This window comes from Candoia aspera, chromosome 16 (genome assembly GCF_035149785.1).
Source record: "Candoia aspera isolate rCanAsp1 chromosome 16, rCanAsp1.hap2, whole genome shotgun sequence".
Classification (NCBI taxonomy): domain Eukaryota; kingdom Metazoa; phylum Chordata; class Lepidosauria; order Squamata; family Boidae; genus Candoia; species Candoia aspera.
In genome coordinates, this window is record NC_086168.1 from 12,135,128 (window position 1) to 12,156,418 (window position 21,291).

General features: G+C 53.4%; 1 protein-coding gene across 6 annotated transcripts; it reads left to right on the plus strand.

The window, feature by feature from the left end:
* Positions 1-1,126: 1,126 nt before the first annotated feature.
* Positions 1,127-20,813, plus strand: LOC134506037 (uncharacterized). 6 transcript variants are annotated; one of them, XM_063316017.1, is made up of 31 exons: positions 1,139-1,226; positions 1,500-1,651; positions 1,933-2,057; positions 2,358-2,482; positions 2,897-3,067; positions 3,369-3,473; positions 4,010-4,150; positions 4,609-5,016; positions 5,455-5,680; positions 5,875-6,092; positions 6,332-6,520; positions 7,059-7,243; positions 7,504-7,696; positions 7,961-8,115; positions 8,418-8,527; positions 9,540-9,664; positions 10,099-10,443; positions 10,849-11,006; positions 11,214-11,295; positions 12,001-12,219; positions 12,871-13,011; positions 13,346-13,512; positions 14,054-14,166; positions 14,555-14,673; positions 14,971-15,131; positions 15,490-15,602; positions 16,150-16,274; positions 16,984-17,199; positions 17,948-18,052; positions 19,140-19,229; positions 20,474-20,813. In XM_063316017.1, the coding sequence occupies exons 1-31, from the start codon at positions 1,160-1,162 to the stop codon at positions 20,620-20,622; spliced, it is 4,998 nt and encodes a 1,665-aa protein (XP_063172087.1). In that variant the 5' UTR covers positions 1,139-1,159; the 3' UTR covers positions 20,623-20,813. The 6 variants fall into 6 exon arrangements, 5 of the variants coding, with proteins under 5 accessions (XP_063172091.1, XP_063172090.1, XP_063172089.1 ...); XM_063316018.1 differs by lacking the exons at positions 1,139-1,226; positions 1,500-1,651 and adding an exon at positions 1,724-1,778; XR_010068769.1 differs by lacking the exons at positions 16,984-17,199; positions 17,948-18,052; positions 19,140-19,229; positions 20,474-20,813 and having other exon boundaries at positions 1,128-1,226; positions 14,897-15,131; positions 16,150-16,209.
* Positions 20,814-21,291: the final 478 nt, after the last annotated feature.

The window sequence follows — 21,291 nt, forward strand, 5'->3', positions numbered from 1 at the left end:
GTCCCCCCTTCCCCACCCCCGCCCATTCCCTACTGTTGCCTGTTTCCAGGGTGAGGCTTGCCGAGGCCTAGTGGGAGGCGCCTTGCCAGAGAAGCCTGCCTCGAGTTGGCGGCGGCCAGGTGGGCCTGGAGGGCGAAGGAGCCCAGGCGCGAAGGGGTCCCTGGGAGCTCTCGAGCCAAGTTGCAGAGAAGCAGGGGGTGAAGTGCGGGAGGAGCAGACCCAGGGGAATTGATGCTCCTGCTGTGCCAATTGATGTGTGGAGGGTGTCTGCAAATGCCCAGAGATGTGCTCCCCGGGGAGAGGCCCGGCTTTGTGGCGGGACCCCTCATCCCTTGCTGGACGGAGGAAAAGCTCCTCTGGGTCAAGGCGTGGGGACCGGTCCTGCCTGGGTTGTCTGGCCCCACCGGGTAGCAGCTCCTCTCCATTTGCTGGGGCCAAATTTGGGTCTGTCCTGTCAAGGCCCAGGTGGCTGGGCAAGATGAAGAACTCAAGAGCTGCTCACACCCAGTTGGGCGGGGGTGACGCCAGCATTAGGAAAGGACAACCCTCGTTTTTCGGGAGTTCAGGAAGGCAAAGTCTGTTTGAACAACTGAAATGTTTTCTCCCACCCGGGCTGAGGGGCACTTATGAGATAAGCCTGCTGTCTCTTCCCTGGGCCTGCCCTCACGTGCCCCCTGCCTTTAAGATCTCCTGTCTGCCGTGGTCTGCCCTGACTGAAGCAGACGGCTCTCGATCGTGGCCTCCCTTGGCTGGCCGGCTGAGGGAACCCCACATTTCGCGCATCTCCATCCATCCCTGCTCTTCCAGGGCAGATGGGGGCCACTGGCGAGACTCCTGTAGCGTCTGCACTTTCTAGAGGTTGCTGGAGCAGCTCCTTTGCCAGCTGGCTCTGGGCAGCCATCAGGGCAGATGTCTCTGGGCCCCTATAGCAGTTTCTGAGGTGGGGGTCCTAGGCCCATTCAAACATTGGTCCTCCTTTTGCTGACGGTGGTTCCAGATGTGCTGCATTACTGTGTGATTGAACAGCATAGTAGTGCTCAAGTGGGAGCAAAGCTTGGCTTTATCAAGGCTGGAAATGGGTCCACAGGGTGGCGTTTTCACATCCCAGACGCTGCTGAAGAACAACGATGGCTTTCCTCTGATTTTAGGACTAGCTGAAATGGGCAGAGCAGAATCGCCCTGGAAGGTAGTCTGGGGGCCATTGGCATTGCTCTGCATAAGTTCTGGTGAGAGGATACTTTATTTAATCTTGAACATATGCAAACTGGGATATTCCTTGCTATCATCTTGGTGCTTAGGAGGACAATCATCTGCGTGCCAAGTCACCCATCCGGCATACCCTATGATTGATGGCACTTCTTGGGGAGGTTGGACCTTGACCTAATATGTCTGAGATTCAGGAGCTGTTGTAGGATTGAGTGGAACTAAATACTGCAGGACAAAAGCGGGAGCCACAGAAATACCACTCCAAGATGCACCCTCACTATTTCTCCACGCAGGGCTGGGGTTGTGCCCCCCAAGATGGATCCCCTACAGAGATGAACTCTGCCTCTATCTCCGAGCTGCTCCTGCTCTCTCCTGGAAGGAGGCCAGAATCTTCTGTCAGGGCCAAAAAGCAGATTTAGTGGTCATCAAGGATTACAGCAAGCAAGTAAGAGGTGGTTTTCGCCATCTGTACTCTTCTGGGGATTGGAAAAGGAGCAGGAGGGCTTGGCTTGGGCCCAGCTGCCCTCAAGCCAGCCTGGTCACAGATAAGGCAGCAGCTGCGCCAGCCATAGGTAGGAGTTAGATTGTGAATGGGCTTTAGCCCATCTGCTTTTTGATGTGAAGCTGTTGCGACCCTGGCAATGTTCTAGAAAGCTTGTGAGGGCCGCAACTGGAGGAAATGCTGCTATGGTCTCAGCCTTCCCTCTGAAACTTGCCTTGGCACAGATGTTCCTGAGGGACCTTACAGAAGGTGCCAGGGGTCACACGTCGTACTTTTGGATCGGGCTGGCATGGCAAGAGGCTCAGCTCACCTGGGTGGATGGCACCCCGATATCACAGAGTTGGTATAGGTGAGGGAGGACGGAATGTGGTGTGTGGCTGGTGCGTGTCTCAAGAGAAGGGAGTGTTTGGTTGACGTATGCAAAGCACACACAGGTACGTGCAGAGGAGGCTAGGAGGCAAATTGGTGGGAGAGGCAAATCTGCCTTCCATCTCCCACCACCCTCTGGCTGGGGAAGGCCTCCCAAGGTGGTGTCCATGCCCTAGAACATCCAGTGAAGCTCTTTTCGCATGGCATCCTGAATGCAGCCTTGGGAAAGGCACCCCTCCTCCAGCTCATGCCTAGGTTTTGGATGCTTCAATTTCACTAGCTACTGGCTCCAGGGCCACCCCAGGAAGGACCTCTGTGTGCAGCTTGTGGGCATCTACGCTGGGCAGTGGAGAGACTGGGACTGTGACGCCAGCACCTCATTTATCTGTGAGATGCCTATAAAAGGTATGGCAAGTAAAACATTCCTTCTGGCTCTCTTTTTCTCTCCCAACCTCAAAACCCAGGGGGAGCAATAACGCACAATAGATACTATGGGAAATAAAATTGAATTAGGGGTGTATACACTGTGGAAATGAAGAGAAAGGCATCATTGGACCCCTCCTGAATCCAAGTTAACTTCACTCAGTCCACGTCTGTTACACACACTAGACAATCTTAGGGGAACTCACCATCGGGACACGAAAGCAAGAGATGCTTCCTGTTGCGGTTCCCACATTACTGCTACATGGTCATGGAGTGCCCTGAACATGAAGAATTCATTTACTCTTTCCAGAATAGAAGGTATTGCTAGATTTCTTTCCCTTGATGTGAAACTGGTTCCTTTTTTGGAGCTGTAGTCCCTTTCTCTCTCTTGTCCAGATGCCTTTTCCAGCACCATGAGAAAAGCGCATTTCCGCTCTCACTGCTATGCCTTCCATTTCCCATCCTTCCGGGAACAAAGGTCGTGGAGAGAGGCCCAGTCTTTCTGCCAGGAACTTGGGGGTAACTTAGCAATTGTCCACGATGAAGAGGAGAATGATTTTCTCTCAAGTAAGAGATTCGGCACTTCCCCAGGGGCTTTGTTTAGATTTCTAATTTGGCCTGTCAAGGTCAGTCTTCTAAGTTGCATAGGCTGATCGAAAGCAACCTAGTTCTTGAAAAAGAGGTTGGAATTTTAAGACTCAGCCATCCCCTCTCCTTCAGTTTTCTGCTTTTGCTCTTCTAAGAGTATATATCCACCCTGTGAACATTTTGTGGAGAAGTCAGACAGGCCCTGAGAAAGACGTAGGTGGTCAGTGCTCTCCAGGCTATCAAGGACTCATCCCTGCTGCTTCTGCCCAATGTCCTCCAGATGCCTTTCCTGAGGATGGCTGGCACATGTGGATTGGCCTGCGCTTGGGAGCCCTGTGGAAGTGGAGTGATTCCTCCCCCCCTACCTACCTCCGATGGCACTCAGGTACTTCCTGGGCCCCTGCTTTGTATGAACTCCGTGGCACGGCTGAGATCTTCTTGGGTGTTCATCATTTGTCTTGACGTTTCCTCTTTTTCAAGAGCAGTTTCTGGTTATAATTTAAAATGAACAAATAAAGGGCAGAACAAAAAAGCATTATCGTGTTACAGCACTTCTATAATATTATCGTGCTGTTTTAATGAAAACAGTATTAGAGTATTACAGAGGGATTGTGTTACAACCTATGACCCCATTAAAAGATTTTAGAACTTTCCCGTCACACCATTAAAATGTTAAAATGACAATGAACGGAGAGGGTTTTTTACATTACAGGGATGTAGTTAAGATCACACTTTTTCAAGTGGCATTTCATGATGTTTTTATTTTATGTTAACATAGAGACTGGAAAAAGGTTTTAATCCTATTTGTAAGAATGGCTAAAAATAAGTAAATGTGGGATAAAGTTGGCACCAGCTGCAGAGTGTATGGGAAGTGTGGGAGGCCCACTGACTCCAGCATTCCACCGGTCCCTCTCCCTTCAGCCCCGTCGACAGGGCGGGACCAGTGTGCAGTGCTTAGTCTTCAGCCCCTGGATGTCGAGCAACACGGGACATGGAAGACCAGACCTTGCAGTGTGCGTCCTGCAGCCGAGGTCACTGGTTTCATCTGCCAGCTCCAATATGGTGAGTGCAATGAATCCAGGTGGAAATGCCAGGGAGATCCACATCCATGCTGGCCTTTTCTAATAGTCCTCAAGCTGATGGCTTCTAAATAACCAGGACAGTGTGAAAGCCTGTAGAATAAGAGTGTACCCATGTCTTGTTGTGGAACAACGGTGGTGGCTCCCACAAAGCCATGAAGCTGTGATTCATGAAGCTAAGAGAATTCTTGTGTGCGAACAGCCCTGTAGGCTAGATTATGCCTCTGGTCTGTTGAATTTACTTTTACCTAAATCCTTTCTCCCTGATAACAATTGAGCCGCTCTAGAAAAGCCATACCTTTTCAGGGACTGGGAGCCTCACATCCTCTTCAAGAGGTGATTCGAATATTATTTCAGAATCCAGCTGTGAATTCCCTCTGTAGGTTGTTTTTCCTGGATTTATTTGAAGGTGGCCTAATTCATTCTGTTCTTTGTTGGCAGATTTCTGTGACCCTCCGGAGTCTGTGCGGTTTCCCCTCCTGGGTGGGATGGATATTTATGCCACAGCTGATGTCACGTTCTCTTTGTCTGACCATGCCACCTGCTCCCTGGCTTTGACCTGCTTTCATCCTAATGGCACCCTTTTCTGGATCATCTTTGAGTACAATGCCACCCACATGCATGGCAGCATCTTTACTGAGCAGGGCAGATTTTTGGTGCGCAGGAATTACCCTCATGCACCCTTTTCCCCCGGACTCAACACGTGGAGCTTCGTCACCTACCCCGATGGCTTTGCATGCTTCTTCAACCACCAGGAGCACTTCCGGCTGTCTGACAGCCAAGATGTCTTCCTTGCAAATGTCAGCTCCTTGCAGATAAGCGGAGTGACCGTAGCCAATGCTTCCCTAGGTAGGTTGGTCCAGCAAGCCAACATCAGGCACAGCAAGGGAGCCCACCCAGTGCCCTTGTGGGTGGCAGGCCTGGCCTAGCCTGGCCTGGCCAATCCTGATGCCCACTCTGCTGGGAGCGGGCCCTGAGAATGGGCCTGCTGCTTCTCAGGGAAGCTTGGGGGCCATTCTGCTCTGCTCGCAGAGGAAGCTCTGCTGTGACAGCCAAGCTACTGGCGACACGCCAGAGTTCATGAGGCCACTGCTAAGGCAAGAGGTTCCCTTTCAGTCCTGTGGCTCTGCGTCTTTGATCAAGGATGCATGTCTCCAAATCAGAGCAGTTCTGAGGAAGAAACAGGATTGAAGTTTTATGGTTGTGGCTTTTCTGAGCGACTTGAAGAGGCGTGGAGTTTCTGTGGCCACCCGTGGGATGCCTTCACCTCCTGGCCTCTCCTTCCAGAGTATCGGCTCTCCTCTGACTTGCACTTCCCCTACGGGAGCAGCCTGCAGCTGGTGAATGCCATCCACCGCTACCTGGGCAATTTCACCATCGGGCTGTGGATTCGAAGCACCTTCCTGGACTCGCCTCGGATGTGTGTGGTCAGCTACTCCTTGGCGTGGCGGCAGCAGGCAGAGTTTGCCCTCTTCCTTCTCTCCCCTTCTGGACTGGAATTCCACATCAAGGGGTGAGGCAGGCAGGGTTTTGCCATCTACTGTCCCTACCTGTGGCCACGACGAACACGGAGCACATTCCTCTGACAGCCAAAGGGCCACCCTCTCAACTGCAGCCACATGGCCTTGCCTTTGAATTAGCAATGTTGGAGGGCGACGGGCGGCATCGAGGTGCTTTTCCCACCTCCTGCTGTGACTCTCCTTGCAGGGCTGTGCTGTTCAGGGGCACCCGGGTCTCCCTTCTGGATGGATCTTGGCACCACGTGGCTGTTTCTGTCTCCAGCTCTCTGGGCATCCCTCCCTTCGAGGTCTTTGTGGATGGCGAGACCTGGGAGCCAGATGTTTCTGAGAGCAGCAGCTTCCTGTGGAAGGGGCTGTCCCTGGGAGGACAGCTGAGCGTGGGGCAGCTGCAGGTGGGCCCCAGAGGTGAGTCTTGCTGTGTCTCTTGGGGAGAAGCGGCATCCGTGGGAGAGCTGCATCAGTGCCACCATCAGTGCAGGAGTTTAAGGAATGGCCTGCACTCAAGTGCCCTCCCCCCCCAGGCCTGTATCCAAGGGAGAGAAGCATCCCACCTGCCTGCCTGCCTGCCTGCCTGCCTGTTTTCACTTTTATTTGTTTATTTATTGCATGAGACAAGGGTTTTGCTAACAAGGGTTGCCTTGCAGGGACCAGCTTCTATGTAGGTGATCTGAATGAGATGAATCTGTGGGACCAGGCCCTTTCTGAGTTTTCAGTGAAACAACTGGCAGCCTTGAGGACCAGGTGGAAGTTCCCCGGGAACGTGGTGAGCTGGAACCAGCTGGTTACGAAGAAGCCTCCAAGCGTGCAGATCAGCCCTCCCAGCGAAGAGCCAGGTGAAGCTCCGGGGTAGGATTCCAAGGGGTTGGGTGGGTGCGTGCCAACTATGGCTGCCCTGATGGGGGAGCTTCTGCTGGGGCATCTAGATGGGCTGGGTTGGGTGTGATCCAGCTGCAGGGTCCTCGGCTGCTCCTGCTTTCTCACTCATCCTTTGCACATGCCAGCTGGCCTCTTTGTTCGTATCCCTTTGCTAGTGAAAGTCTGGCTGAGCTGCTGCCTCTGTCCACAAGAGAAATGGGCGACATACGTGCACTGGGTCACTTCCCAACCACTGGTATCTCCTTCCTCACTTCCTTCTTTGCTGCATTTGTCTTGGGCTCCTGCCTAGTGCCTAGTCCAACCCCTGTTCAACAAGGTCCCTTGGCCTGGGAATGAGCCCCGTGGTGACTGAGGCAGTGGGGGTTTCTTTGTTGCTGCGGCTCATTGTCAGCTTTCAGAGCTTTCCAGAGGCGAGGGTTAAGTTCAGTCTGGTGCCTTTGGAAATAAATTGCAAACTGGAGCATTTTGCTTCTCCTTTCTTCCTCTCTCCCCCAGCACGTGCTTTTGTGTGGTTTGGCCTCCTCCGACTCAGAGGGAAGGCTTTGGTTCTCTGCACAGACTCAGAGCGGCCCGTCCTCCACACCGGGCCCCTGTCCGGCCAGTGCACCACACGTGCCTTCTGGGGACTGCAGCTGAACGGTCGACTCCGCAACGTCGCAGACCCTCCTGCCTGTCTTCTGGTCAGTGGTGGTGGCTGATTTTGATTTTTAACTCTATATTTCATTTAGGGTTCATCTTTTTTGTCCCCGCACACCCTAGATAAGTCTGAAGGCTATAGTAAGGGTGCTGGCACTCCCGAGCCCTTCAGAAAAGTACTACTGGATTCATGAGCCAAATGCGCTAAGCTAATTTGAAAAACCAGTTCTAAGTTACAGCTTCCATAAGTGCACAAATCATGTCCAGCTCCATCAGCACGTAAACCACTCTTTGCACTGTGCAGGTTGCCCCTGATGGCTTCTCTGCACTGAGCAGCTCGGACTGTTCCCCTGATCCTGGGAGCACCTTCCGCCTCCTGCCGGACCTGCGTCTGCAGAATCTGCACTCGGGGCTCTGCTTGTTTCAAGACGTCATGCATTCCAAGCTGAATCTGGGGAAATGCACTCCACAAGCTTTGTACTTTTTTCTGGATTGGGGTATGTCTTTTACAGAAGCACCTGGTCCTGCTTTTCCTGTTGCCCGGGAGGCTCTCTGTCTTCCCTCTGCCTCCTTTGATGCCCCAAAGAACCCTGTGATGGAGAGAGAAAGCTGGGGTGAATTGGATGCATTTTCCAGGACCCCTCAAGCTCTGCAAGGATTGGGGCTACTCGCTTGTGCCATCAAGTCTACACCACGGTCCTGGGTAGAAGGAAGGCAGCTGCACTCATAGCACTGTCCTGGCCTGCTCTTCTCTCACCCAGATGTGCACTGCCCCCACTCCAGGGGCTGGAGGTCTTGGAAGGACAAATGCCTCTTCTTCGTGTTGGATGCTGCTCTGGAGTGGAGCCGGGCTCAGAGGTTCTGCCAGAGGTTCCATGGGGGGAGCCTGCTCTCGCTGAACAGCCCACAGGACCTCGTGAGTGCCGAGTGTTGAGCTTGGGGACAGGTGCTTCTAGAAAGAAGGCGGCCCAGGGCCCCCCCTGTCCCACAGCTTTCTCTGGGAAGCTCCCAAGATGGCAGGAGATGAGGGCCCTTCCTTCCCTGAGGCTGGTACGTTGCGGAGCTGCTGCCAGGAATTTGGGTGGTTGGACTAGCAGCCACAGGCAGTCTGCGGGCTTGGCTTGTCTCTTTCACCTCCAGCTGTGTGAACCAATAGCCAGTTGGCAGTGAATCCCATCACAGAGTACAGGATGCGCTGTCTCTGTGTGTGCATCCCAGATCTGGCTGCAGGGGGAGTTGCCGGGGAGCATCTGGACTGGTCTGCATGGCAATGGGAGAGATCTGTGGAGCTGGGCTGATGGGTCGCAATTCAACCAAGCCTTGCGCCGGTAAGATGCCTTCCCACCCCTGAGGCTCCCCTCTGACTACGTAGCGGAAGGTCTGCCCTCCGTGTTAAGGCCGCAGCCCTTCGCTCCTCCCTGGGAAGCAGGTCTCAAGACTCCTTCTGCAAAGCACAGTGTATCGATTTACTGAATTTATCTTGCTCTGTCCCTGAGCTCTCAGGACAACATATAAAGCAAATAACAATGACAATAATAATACCATAATGCCAACAACAATGTTAAATTAATAAAGTAACAGAAAAGTGATAAAGTGATGCCAAGTAGAGGACAGGCTGATTGATTATGTGCCATCAAGGTGTTTTTGACTCCTAGTGGCCACGTAGATAGATTTTCTCCAAGATGATCTATCCCTAACCTGTTCTTTCAAGTCTCCCAATGGTGCACTGCTCACCCCTGTAACCGAGCCTTTCCACTTTGCTTCTGGTTGTCCTCTTCTCTCTCCTTCCACCTTTCCCAGCATCAGAGCCGTCTCCAGAGAGCTGGGTCTTCCCATAATATGACTGAAGTAGGGTCATTTGAGCCTGGTCATTTGTGCCTCGAGGGAGAACTCTGGGTTGATTTGTTCAATGATCCATTGGTTTGTTTTCTTGACTGTCCACTATATTCTCAGGAGTCTTCTTCAACATCAAAGTTCAAAGGTGTCAATACTCTTCCTACCCTGCTTCTTTAAAGTCCAACTTTCGCTTCCGTAGAGTGTCACAGGGAATACCATGGCTTGCACGATTCTGATCTTTGGGGATAGGGATACATCACAGCATTTGAATATCTAGAGGACAAGTAGTAGAGCACAAAAATGGGTTACTTTGGTTTGGACCAAAAATGCAGCAAATGGATTGCAAACATTCTACTCCACCAGCAAAATAGCCAAGATTATCCAAACTTAGCATGTTGGGTATATACAGCCCCTAGAATCTTCTCTGACCCAGCTAAACATGTTGTGGAGCTAACTGTTTTCTTCCACATCTCCTCCTCGTTGTCTAATTCCTTCTCACTGTAGCTTCATGTTCTCCCCGGGGCCTTCCAGCATGGCGGTCTGCATGCTTGCCCTGACCTCTGGCTTCCTGAAGGCTGAGCCATGCCACAGGCCTCACCGGTGGGTCTGCCAGGCCCCACGCCAAAGTGGTAAGAGCAAGAGGGGCTGGTGGGGAAGAGATGGCTCTGCTCTCCATCCCCCAGTTCTGCAGTGAGGCGAACAGCTTTTCCACACAGATGATACTTAGAGGAACCCAGCCCTCTTGTGGCAGGAGAAAAGCTGCAGGCTCTCTTCCTCGCCCGTGGGGTTTTGTGGCTGTTGGGTGTTTTGAAGTGGAGAAAAGGGGAGGAAGAGGGCAGGACGCATAGACCATGGCCAGGGAGGAGACCAAGCTAGCAACGTGGAGCGGGAGGCAGAACTGGCTGTTCCACTGGTGTTGTAAGTGGTGCCTGGGACGAAGCCTCAGCCTCTGGCTGTGGACAATATTTGCCTTTGTCTGCTGGTCAGCCGATGCATTCTCTGAACCTCCCTTGCTTTGCTGCCTTTGTTCCTCTGACTGTCATGTTGTGATCTCCCCCTCCAGATTTATACATGACATTCCCAGGGAAGTCCTTTGATGGCACCAAGTCTGCAGATCTGAGCTTTCCTTCGCTGCAGGCTGCTAAGCAGCAGTGCAGTGCACTGGGCAAGGGCTGCAATGTCGTGGTCAGCACTGTGGCAGGCCATCACCTTATGGTGGGGAGGCGCTTTGTCACCCTGGAGGATCCTGGAGGGGCGGCTGCGGCGGCTGTGCATGTCAAAACAAGATGCTCCCCTGGCTACTCTGGGCAGGACTGCCAATCGATGTGTCTTCGGTGTGAGCCCAGCTTGAGCTGCAACCCGCTGACGGGCCTCTGCGATGGCTTTCTCTATTACCGAGAGGCTTCAGGTATGTGAACCGGGGGGCGCATAACCTGGGACTGGTCTGTCTGGCCCGGAGGCTTCTTTAGCTCTAGCTTGGCATCTCCTGCAGCTCAGCACGAGACGCTGGGCTGGGCACAGCTGGGTCTGGCGCTGGTGCTGTCCTGGTGCAGCTGGGGGTGGCCTCATGGCCACCCCTGCTCCTCATCGGTGCCCCTTCTTTGCAGCAGGGCCCTCTCCCTTGGGCCCAGAAAGACAGGCAAGGGGCCCAGCCCCAAGGGCCAAGTCTGGAGGAAGGAGGATGGCTTGGGGCATAAAGTGGGAGATCTTCCAGACAGGTGACGTCTAGCTCAGATTTTTGCCCCAGCTCCCATTTAGGGACTCCTGCGTAACCACTTTGTATCTCCCATCACAGTTAATCCTCTTCTTCCAGGTGTCGTTGCCTCCCTGAAGTGCCTCCCGCTCGATGTTTGGATTTTTGAGCGAGGAAGTTGCTGGTCTTACGAGCGCTACAGTAGCCAGGTTGAAGCCAATGCCGTTTGCCAGAGGTATCTGGGCAGCATGGTGCGGAAGGTTCAACCCCCAAGCAAGGTGAGGGGCCTTCCTGGAGGGGCTGCTGGATCTTCCTCACATCCTTTGGAGTTGTCATCTCCTCTTTGGTGCTTTGAGCCCTACCTGTGAAATAGGCACAATAAGATTGCTCCACCTAAAGAATTCTTGCAAGGATTTCTTGCCTATCTGGAGCCTTTAGGATGTGAAATGCATAATCTGTCAAGCTCTCCTCGCTCTCTCTCTCAGATCCCAGCTGATCTTTCTGCAGATGGAAGGAGAGGTTTTCAACAGCCAAGTGGTTCGCTTTGGGCTTGTCAGCGAGACGAAGGTAGGGTTGTTGTTGTCCCCACAACCCGACAAGCGCCAGCCTGGGGGATGAGAACGGGAGGTGGGCACCAGTTTTCACACACAGATGCTTTACTGTAAAATCACCAGGAGGTGAGCTGCTTCCTCTGAGCTTCCTTCCTATGCGGAATAGTGTTTGGCAAGGATAGAACATTTTACACATTAGTTTTACAGCTTAGTTTTACTGGAGTGTCTTCAGAAAATTTTTTATTCAGAGGAACTTGGGCTGAATTTAGCCTCCACAGGCTATGTAGCCCAGCATCTGGCTTCCTCTTGCGGCTAACCCAATGCCCCAGTGGGAAGCCCCAACCAACCCAGGAGGTGTGCTCCCCAAGCAGCTGATAATTAGAGAGGCCAAGAGCCTGGAACACCTGAGGCAGCCCTTTGCCCTCATGGCTACCGGGTACTGTGGCTCAGCCTCCTCTTGTACGCATTCTCTCCTTTTCTTCTTTGGTTATTTTTGAGCCTCTCGCCCACTGTTATTTCACATCCAGTTGTGGTTGATGTGGAAAAAACAAAGGAGAGAGAGAGACCTTTGAGATGTGCCCAAGCTTTGTGCCGCTCTGAAACCTTGTGAGCAGCAGCGCTCATGCTGTTGTGCGGAGGCTGTGTCCAAACTTGGGGTCCTGAGCTTTCTTTGGTTGCAAAGGCAGAAGTTGCTTCAATCTTTCGCACTCTTTTCCTACAGATGTGGAGCTGCCTTCATTTAGGGAGAAGTTGCTGATTTCCCCCCAGAATACCACTCCCGGGCAGAGGCACGCATCGCTGCAGGAAGCCGAGGATGCCTGCTACCTGCAGAAGGAGCGCTGCACGGGGCTGCTGAGCCTGAAAGGAGCAACTTACACAGTGGCCGGGACAGTGCTGGTGGACAGCCCTGGCTCGGGGGCTCTCCTCTTCGTGAAGGCAGGTCAGTGCCTGCCTGTCTTGAAAGGCAGGAGTGAGGGGCTTCCCTCTGCTGGCATTTCAGGGCTGTCTGGGCTTCCCGCCCCCCTTAACCCACAGTGCTGCAGAGAAGAGTCCTGGTGGGTCAGAGGCTGGTCACCCCGGTCCCTCGATTCCAACCTTGGCTGCTCAGATGCTCTCCGGAAGCCCACAGACAGGCCCGGGAGCGAGAAGTAGACTTCCTTGTTTTTGGCTCTCAGCGTGGGGTCTTCAGAGGCAAGCTGCCACCCAAACATGGCCTTCCTTTCACACCGTGGCCGATAAACCCTCCTTGTGAAGACTGTAAAATTTGCATTGGTTGATCACACTTGACAGTTGGGCCGCCCAACGCAGCCTCCCTGTTCCCATAATGGCCAGGCACAGGGGCGGCTCCAAAGCCTGCTGGCTGGTTTGGAAGGGTGTTCTTCATTAGAGGGAGGGCCGTTCGAGGCTGGCAGGGTTTCGTGTATTAATCTGAGTTGTGAACCCTGTATGGCCTCTGCCTCAGAATCCGTAGAACAAACCGTGGTTCTGCAGGAGCCAGTAGCAGCAATGATAACAAGGCTGGCTCTTTAGAAGAAGCGCAGCCTCCTTTGGAGGGAAGTGACAGCCTTCCCAATGCCGCCTCTGCTCGCAGCTTGTTCCCCAGGGTTCTGCGGAAGGCGCTGCCAGAGGCGCTGCTCTCCTTGCCTGGGCACACGCACGTACAACCCGCTGACGGGCCAGTGTGACGGCCTCCTGAGCTGCATGGATCGCTTCAGCCCTTCGTGTCTTCATGGTAAAGTGCACGGTTTTGTTTTGTGGTTACTTTACATCATCATCAAAACATTCTGGAGGGGAGGCGCTGCCCTCAAGTATCCGCTGCAGAGAGTTACTACCTTTAGGTGCCCCTGAAATTCTCCCAAAAGACTGATTTTGAAAGCAAGAGTTGATTGTGATTGTGAAAACCTAACCAGTGACCCCGGGGCATTAGGCACCACCTGCAAAGTTGGAGGTCCTGGCCCTGGGCTACCAGACGCTTAACCCTGAGTAAGGAAGCAGCAGGGGCAGGGAGATTGGAGCACTGCCCAGCTGGCAGAGCTAGTGCATTTTCCCATCGGTGTTCTTCTTAGGCCTGGTGCATTCCAGATGTCCAAGGGATCCTGGCTGGTGGTTCTGGGGCGGCCACTGCTATTACGTGGAGGAACGGAGCAGCAAGAGCTGGCAAGAGGCAAAAGCTGCCTGCCAGGCTTATGGTGAAAACGTGGACCTCCTGGTTCTGAGTAGTCCCAAGGAAAAGGCGAGAACGTTTGGCTCTCTCTTTAATAGTGGGGGATCTTTGCCGGGGAAGGAGATGCTTTCTCAGCCCAAGAGAGACCTGCTGGGCATTCTCTGCTCAAGCTGCATCCTCTTGGCTACATGGCTAATGCTAATTTTGGAATGCTTGCGTCTATTGTTTTAGTTCATCTGTCAGCTCAGGTTAAAAGTCTAAATACAACAAGATACTTATATATAAACAAGCAGGGAAAGCATAAAGGCAAGCAAGGCAAGTTGCTTTTAACAAGGTTGTCTGCCCCCTTGATCCTTTTGGGTGACAGCAGGATGGCTACCCGAAGCTCAGGCCTGCTTTTCCTCCCCCTCTGTGCCAGCCCCTGGAGAGGCAGATGCTTGCTGCAAGCATTCCCACGGAGGGCCCTGTGGGGCCCCCAAGCTCCTCAGTCTCTGAGGGAGGAGGACAGGGCCCTTCCTTGGCAAGACAGACCTTCCTTCCTTCCTGCTTGATTCAGACCCACGGGGCTGCTGAAGGCTTGAGCGTGAGCAAGACCCCTTTTCCCTCACAGGCCTGGGTGGCAGCCATGGTGCAGAGGGGCAGCTGGACAGGGCTGAGTGGTGCAGATGAAGGTGGAGCATGGAGATGGGGAGGAGGCCAAGCAGACAGTCCCTCTCCACCTTGGTGAGCACCTTGGAGTAGGAAGTGCCCCTTGGGAAAAGTTGGTCACCATTTTGATCGTCCTGTGGAAGTCGGAAGCTGGGGCTTCTCCACAGTGCTCTGCCCCTCACTCTAGACCCTTCCTCCGGACCCTTGGGCTCATCCCCAAACTCTGGAGTAGCCGGCCCTGGTCCCCTGAATCCCTTCTTCCAGCTGACGATGAACAGAGAGAAAAGCCAGGTCGCGGCGTCCACTCGTTTGCCGGGTTTGCTGTTTCCTGCCAGCCCGACCCCCAGTCAACTTCTCTCTGGAATGGCACCTGCCGGAAGGCACAGCCTCCCTGGTCCGGACATTGACCGTTCGATCCCCAGGAGATCCCAACCGTGTGCAACCCGCCTTGCTTCCCCCATAGGCTCCCTGATGTGCCGCTTGTGACCGGAGGCTGCTTGGAGATTCGTCACACGGGAGACCAGGATTTGGCAGCCTCCCCATGCTCCCACCTCAAGCCCTGGGTGTGCGAAGGGATCTGGGGTAAGTGGCTTGCCGGGCCGTGGTGAGGTCAGGGTAGCCAGGATCTCCCTCAGCCCGGCGGGGGGTCCTGCAGCAACAGCATCTGTCTGACACCCCCGGGTGCAGCCAGCTTCCTGGGTAGGGAAGATGACAAGCTGCACGTCTTTTGGCATGGATGCTGACCCATCAGTCCTGATTTGGGAAATGAGGGATGCATATGGGGGCTGAAACATTGGTTTGGCAGGCACCCTCTGGGCCTCGTGGGTATCTCCTTCGCTTGTACCCCTTCTGGGATGGCATCTCACCTCTCTGCCTCAGCACCTCGGAGTTCCTGTCCAACGGAGCCTGGCTGGAGTCACTGGAACGGCAGCTGCTACTTCTGGGACCCTTCCTCTGCTGCCACGTGGCCAAAGGCCCGAGAGGCTTGCCGGCGGTTCCGAAAGACAGAGCTGCTGTTCCTGGCCTCACTTTGGGAGATGGTATGCTCCAGGCCTAAACCTCCTTCCCACGCCGGGCACAGGGGAGTCTCCTGACTGCTGACTGGGAGCAGGGCTGCTGTGATTTCAGCAGGTGGATGGCAAGCGGGAGCCAGCGCCCTCTCGCTGCACAGGCAAGGCTCCTGCCGAGGAAATGAAGCGCCCTTTGTCCTCTTGTGCTTCAGGAAGCGTTTCCCCTTCTTCGTGTGTGAAGAACCAGCCTTGAAGCTCCCCACTTTGGGCCAGTTGCTCTATTTTGGTCCGGGGGGATCGTGGGAGTGCGGGGGAGGAAGGGCGCTTCTGCTCCTGGGAGAGCTCTGTGAGCCTGGGTTAGACTGTAGGCCCCTTTTCTTCCATCCAGGACTGGGTCCGCTCACGCTTCCAAGGCTCGTTCTGGACAGGCTTGAATGATCGGGAGGAGGAGTCGGTCTTCCGCTGGACAGCCCGGGAGCCCCTCAGCAAGCCGGTAGCACAGTGAGTGGCTGTGGGACGGGTGTGCTCGGTGCCGCTTCCCCCCCAAAATGACTTCCCTGCAGCCGGATGGGCCCCCAAGCACATGACGAGGTACCTCTCCCCCCTGTCTCGAATGGCACCATAGCCCGCCTGGCTTAATAGGGAGTGTCTGCCAGGCTCGGGGCAGCCCACCAACCCCGATCAGGGATGAGATGAAGCCCAGGCCCTCTCCTGCAGCCCTGGAAGCCCCTCCAGCCGCCCCCCCACTGCCATTACAAGGGCTTTGAACCCTCCCGCCTGCTGCTGTTGCCAGAGCAGCAATTAGAAGGCAAGACATAGCTGGGAGGGTGCAGGGAGGGAGTTGAAGGGGGGGGGGGAGCTGTGGGGTTCATCTTGGTGGCCGGACCGTAAGAGACTTGGCTGGACTTTTCTGGTGGCCAAAGGGCATTGCTTCAGGCCAGCTGGCTGCCTCCCACCACATGTGGCCAGCTGATGCCCACTCCGTAAAGGGGCATTGCCGGCTGGGGGAAACCCACGTGTGACCCTTTTGCCCTTTTGGATGGAAAAGATACTTGCGAGATGACACAGCAAACGGGGGGCTGAAGGACTGTGTGTGGTTTGACTCGGCAACCGGACTTCTGAGCGATGCCAGCTGTGTGGAGGAGAGGCCTTTCCTGTGCAAATGCCACGAAGGTGAGAGTCGGTGGCTGGTAGCCATTGAAAGGAGCGGCCCCCTTCCTTTCCTTTCCTGGGGGGGCCTCCAGGGGGCGGGGCAGGAGGTTGGCCGGTTCTCCAGACAGGCATCAGCTTCCTTCCTGTGTTCCCTCTTAGCTTTGCTGCATTTGCCCAGTTTGGGGAGCAGCGGTGGACGTGCTTGTTGTGACCTGGAGGTGCTGCCCTCGATAGGCTGCTCAACCAAGTCTCCAGTGGGCCTTTCCAGGGTCCTGTTGCCCCCCCAGGCTGCTGTGGTAGAACCCTGTGATTATACAGGGACCGACGGTTTGTTTCCAAGGGGGCAGATCCCGGGGGCTCCTAGAGGAAGGCTGTCTCTCGACTTCTGGGCCCTCTCAGGTCTCTCTTCCTGCTTAGTGCCTGCAGGAAACCCCAGAGGGGATTCTGGAGAATTAGAGGTGGATGTTATCAAATGGGAAGGCTGGAGCCCGCAAGAAATGATAACTTCACCTTTCCTTCTTCCTAAACTTTGGATCTTCTGCTAAGCTTCTTTTTTTCTTTGGATTGTGGTTTCCAAGAACTGCATTTATGTTTTGTGAGCCACTTTAGGCATTTCTTCTTAGCTTTGAAAAGCAGCTTTGTAACTAAGTTTTTATATGCACGATGAATAATTTTGAAGTGTTCCTTGAGTTGGCTGGTTTGAGCTCTCTGGTCTTCCTTTCCTTTCCAGCCACAGAGTGGTTTGATCAATGGACTGGCCACAGCGTGGCTGGAGAGCCATCCCTGCTGTACCCCTCCGCTGAGACCTTGGAGGAAGCCAAGCGGGAGTGCCTGCTGGAGCGTCCGGTGTGTGTGGCTGTCCTCGAGACAAGGTCAGGCTTCTATTTGCTCAGCAGCAAGGATGATGTCATCTCCAGGGCAGACTCAGTGCTTCATGTCTGGACCAGTAAGTGTGTGGCTGGGCACCCAAGGGGCAGAGGAAGGGGCTTTTTCGAGTCTCCTTCAAGAGGCCAGAGCCAGCAATGGCTCTAGGGGTTCAAAAGGAACCTCCATGCGCAAAGGCACATGTCTCCTCTTTCGGCTGGGAAGGGAGGCGTCCTGCTTATGGGCTTCTCGCTCAGGTTGTGGTTGTATATGTTGCGCAAGACAGGATTCTGATCCCCAGGCCCTACTGAAGTATCATGGTTCCTTGGGACGCTGTAACTAGCACCCCCTGCACACAGACAGATTTGCCGTCTGCTAGGGGACAACTTGCCCCAGAGCATCCTGGCTTTGGCTAAGGGGGGAATTCTCCTTCCCTGGTGTGCTCCTGAGCCTCTAAGCCTCGGCAGATACCCTGGTATTTAACCTGGCTGTAATATTTCCTAATATAAACTGGTGTTAAAAGCTTCACCAACTGGGTTTTGGTATATCAGAAATCTAGGAAAGGCTGAAGAGCTGTTTCAGGTAGTCGGTCTTAAAAGGTGTAAGGACCGATCTCCTTGCCCTTCCTCTGCCATTTTGCAGTTCTCCTCTGGCTCTCATCAGCTTCAGAGATTTCTGGCTGCTTGAGAGTCATCTGGAAAAAAAAAAGTATAACAGATCACATCCGACGCTGGTTCCCGCAGTTGTCACAATCATCTCAGAGTTTTCCAGAAGTGGGGCTTAGGTCTTGACATGCTCGCCCATCATGCCTGGGCTCTGCTTTCTTTCAGTTTGTGCGGAAGGGTTCAGCGGCCTGGCCTGCCGCAGGACCTTGGCACACTCACCCCAGCCAGCCTGTGATTGCAGTGGCAAATTTGAGACAACGGCAGAGAAAGGTAAGGGAGCGGGGTGGCAGACAACCTGTAGAGTCTCTGTTGGAGGCCAGCAGAGGCTCAGTAATCTGGGGTGGTGGTGGTGGTGGAGGGGTGGCTGCCATGTCCGACTCCGATGTTTCTCCTTGCCCCAAAGTCTGCATGTTCCAGATTCCTGAAACAATCTGGCCTGTCTGGAGCAACTTCCCAGCAGAAAAAGAATGGCTGTAGCTGCAGAAGCAGCAGGTGGCCCAGCTGGTTTCTGCCAGGTCTCTGAGACAATTCTGTTCACAGGATCCTGTGGAGAAAAAGGCGGCTTTCCTTTTCTGACAGGACTTGAAAGTGCCCTGATGTAAACTCAGTCTGAGACCATTTTTTTCCTGCCACAGGATTTAAATCCTTCCATACTTTGCTTCTTTTCTCCATTGTTTTCTGCTTTCTGATGCCTCTAGGAATTTACATTGTAATAAAGTGCCTTAAGTGCTCTATATGGTACAAATAAACATAAAAATAGTTTCCCTGTTGGGAGCCCATACTGTTGCAGGGAAGAAAAGGCTCAGTGGAAGGGATGCGGGCTTGCCAGTTGGTGGAGCTAGGCAGCCTTCTGCAACCTGCCGTCCTTCAGATGCGTTGAATTGCAAGACTGATTGATTATGTGCCATCAAGTTGTCTTTGACTCATAACAACCACACAGATGGATTTGCTCCATGACGATGCATCCCTGACCTGGTCTTTTGGGACTCCCAATGGTTGTAATACCTATGGTCCCCAGCAGGTGCAACCACAAACCTCAAAGGAGGTTGTTCTTTGGTTCTTTGTCCTCGCATATCTTATGTCTGCTAATCAGACAACGGTGTAAACGTTGGTGTTGAGTCCTGTTTGAAATAATGTTCTGCTCTTCTTTCCGCCCTCGGTCCCATCAAAAATACATCCAGAAAGATGGGTAGATATTATCTATTTCTATCAGTTTGTCTGGAAAAAGTAGAGGCTGGCAACTCTCTTTCAAAACTCCAGTTCCCAGATTTCTCTAGGCTGCCTCAGAGCAAAGAGTATGAGCATGAGTGGAAACGTGACCTCCACTAAGGTGGCCGTGTGGTTTACCTTGTCGCAGTTTGTGGTGTCCCAGTGCAGACATGTGTGGAAGACTGCCAGCAGATGACTACTTGGAATAATTGCTCATTTTGCGTCCCCGCCTGCACTGGTGAGTTAGGTTAGAAGCATGTGGGAAGGCCCCACAGTTGTAGATCACCTCTTGCCGGAGCATCCTTCAGCTAAAACTTGCTTTCAGAGAAGTCTTCTTCAGACCATCTCCCTCAGGTTTTACCAGCCTGGTACTGTTTCCCCAGACATAAATGCAAATGTAAATGCCCCAGGGCCAATATCCATGAGAGATTTCCAAGGAAGTGGAGCTGAAAGCGAGCGTGATCCTCACAAGTTTTGTTAAAGGCAAATACTTACAGGAGTAAACACGCATTGCTTCCTGGGACAGACACCAGGTATGCATGCAATGTTCCTCCAAGGCGTGTCCATGCCGGGGGGCAGGCTTGTAGAGCTTTTACACCCAACACACTGAGCATTCATTAATTATGGGCGCAAAACAGATTTCAATTAAAAGTGTGTGAGAAACTGACTTACCAGCCTGTGAAACGCCTTCCCTGCGAACTCCTCAGTGTCACGGTGCCTGGCATTACCTCCACATATATTCCCAGGCCATGGTACGCATCTACTATTTTTTATACCAGAATCCCATGCAGTGGTTAAATATGATGCTAGTTTTGTCCAGGGTATACAGAATATATATAGAATATTCTATATTCCAGAATTTATACACAATAAATATTATGGGAATGGGACCCATAGATGCCCACACTTCACTAAAAACAGAGTTTATAAATCTAAGTTACCTGGTCCAAGCATAGCACTTTTGTGTAATGATAGTGCCAGTTGCTTATGGGGAGGGACTTCGTTAAACCCGAGCTGACAGGCTTCATTTTCTTTTGTACATGTGTAGACTTCAGCTACACTGCTGGTAAACTCAGGGTGAGGCACTCAAGTTGATGGATGCAATATGATCTGAATGGGCGCATTCTTGGGTTTAGTGGCAAGGACGCCAAGACAGCCTGCCAGCCTATTAAAAAAAGCAACATTGGGCCCTTTGGAACTGCTGGCACTGCCTAGTTCCTCAGCACACCAATGCTTCTCTGTTGATTGGCACCAAGTCGCCTTGCCAGCCAAACGTGATGGGCTTTCTCCTGGCAAAACTTGCCACTGCCCATGTTCAGCACCTTGCTCTGGAGGCGGCTCCCGTTGATCTTCTGACATGCCCTCCCTGGCCCCTTTGGCTGTTGGGGGAAGGGCCACAGCGCCAGGTCAAACTCTTTTGCCCTGGTAGGATCCTACCACGTGGTAACCGTGGCCATGAAGTCCTTGTTTCTTCCCTTGCAGAGGCCAGCATGAGCTTTCTGGACCCTGAAGAGTTTGCTCTCGTCACAATGATCCAGTTCAAGATGTCACATTCACTCAATCTGACAACTGAGGATGAAAGGGACCGAGCAGCCTCGTCCAAGATCATATATGACACCAAATACCCCTGATGGGGGGGGGGGAAGGGAGGGAGGGAAGGAAGGAAGGAAGGAAGGGGCCAATAAAGGAGGCTTTGCGGGTCGCTGAGGATCGTGCTTCATTTGTTCTTCTGTTTGGGGAGGAGTGCTCCTGGCGCACAGATGCCATGGACTCTTACTCAAAAAGCAGGGGTTGCTTTGCCAAGCATGGGATTTTCTCTGTAGCAGTTCTGTTTGGTGGCTCCGGCAAACCGTTTTCTAAGTTCAGAGCATAAGCCCTGTGCAGCTGGTGGACTGAGGGTTCTCTGTGGTCTGTCCAAAATACCTCCCCGCCTTCTGGGATCCCCTTGCAGTTCTGCATTTTCCTCTTTTTTCACTAATATGGCAAGGGGTAACAGGTAAATGCGAGGCCATTCTCAGCCTTCTTTGGAAAGGAGAGCAGACCTGTTAGAGGGGAGACCAAGCCAGCATCTGGATCAGCTGGTCTGCCCCCCTGGGAGAGGGAAGACGGGCTGCCAGGAACTCTCGTTGCTGCTTCTGGGGCTTCTCCGGGGAGTTGGTCAAGGTCCCAAGGGAGCCATTTTCGTAGGGCAATTGCCAGAGCGCCCTTCTCAGGCTGGCAATGGGTGGTTTGGGTGCCACCCCTGGTGAAGGAGAAACGTCCCAAGGATGGCTGCTTGCTGCTGGCTTTCCTTGTAGGAG

Excerpts from the sequence above, each read along its gene's own strand:
- LOC134506037 (XM_063316017.1), top strand. The coding sequence starts at position 1,160 with ATGGGCAGAGCAGAATCGCCCTGGAAGGTAGTCTGGGGGCCATTGGCA. Across the intron at positions 1,227-1,499 it reads ATTGCTCTGCATAAGTTCTG|GGCTGGGGTTGTGCCCCCCA; the intron begins GTGAGAGGATAC and ends TTCTCCACGCAG. Across the intron at positions 11,296-12,000 it reads GGCTTGTCAGCGAGACGAAG|ATGTGGAGCTGCCTTCATTT; the intron begins GTAGGGTTGTTG and ends CTTTTCCTACAG.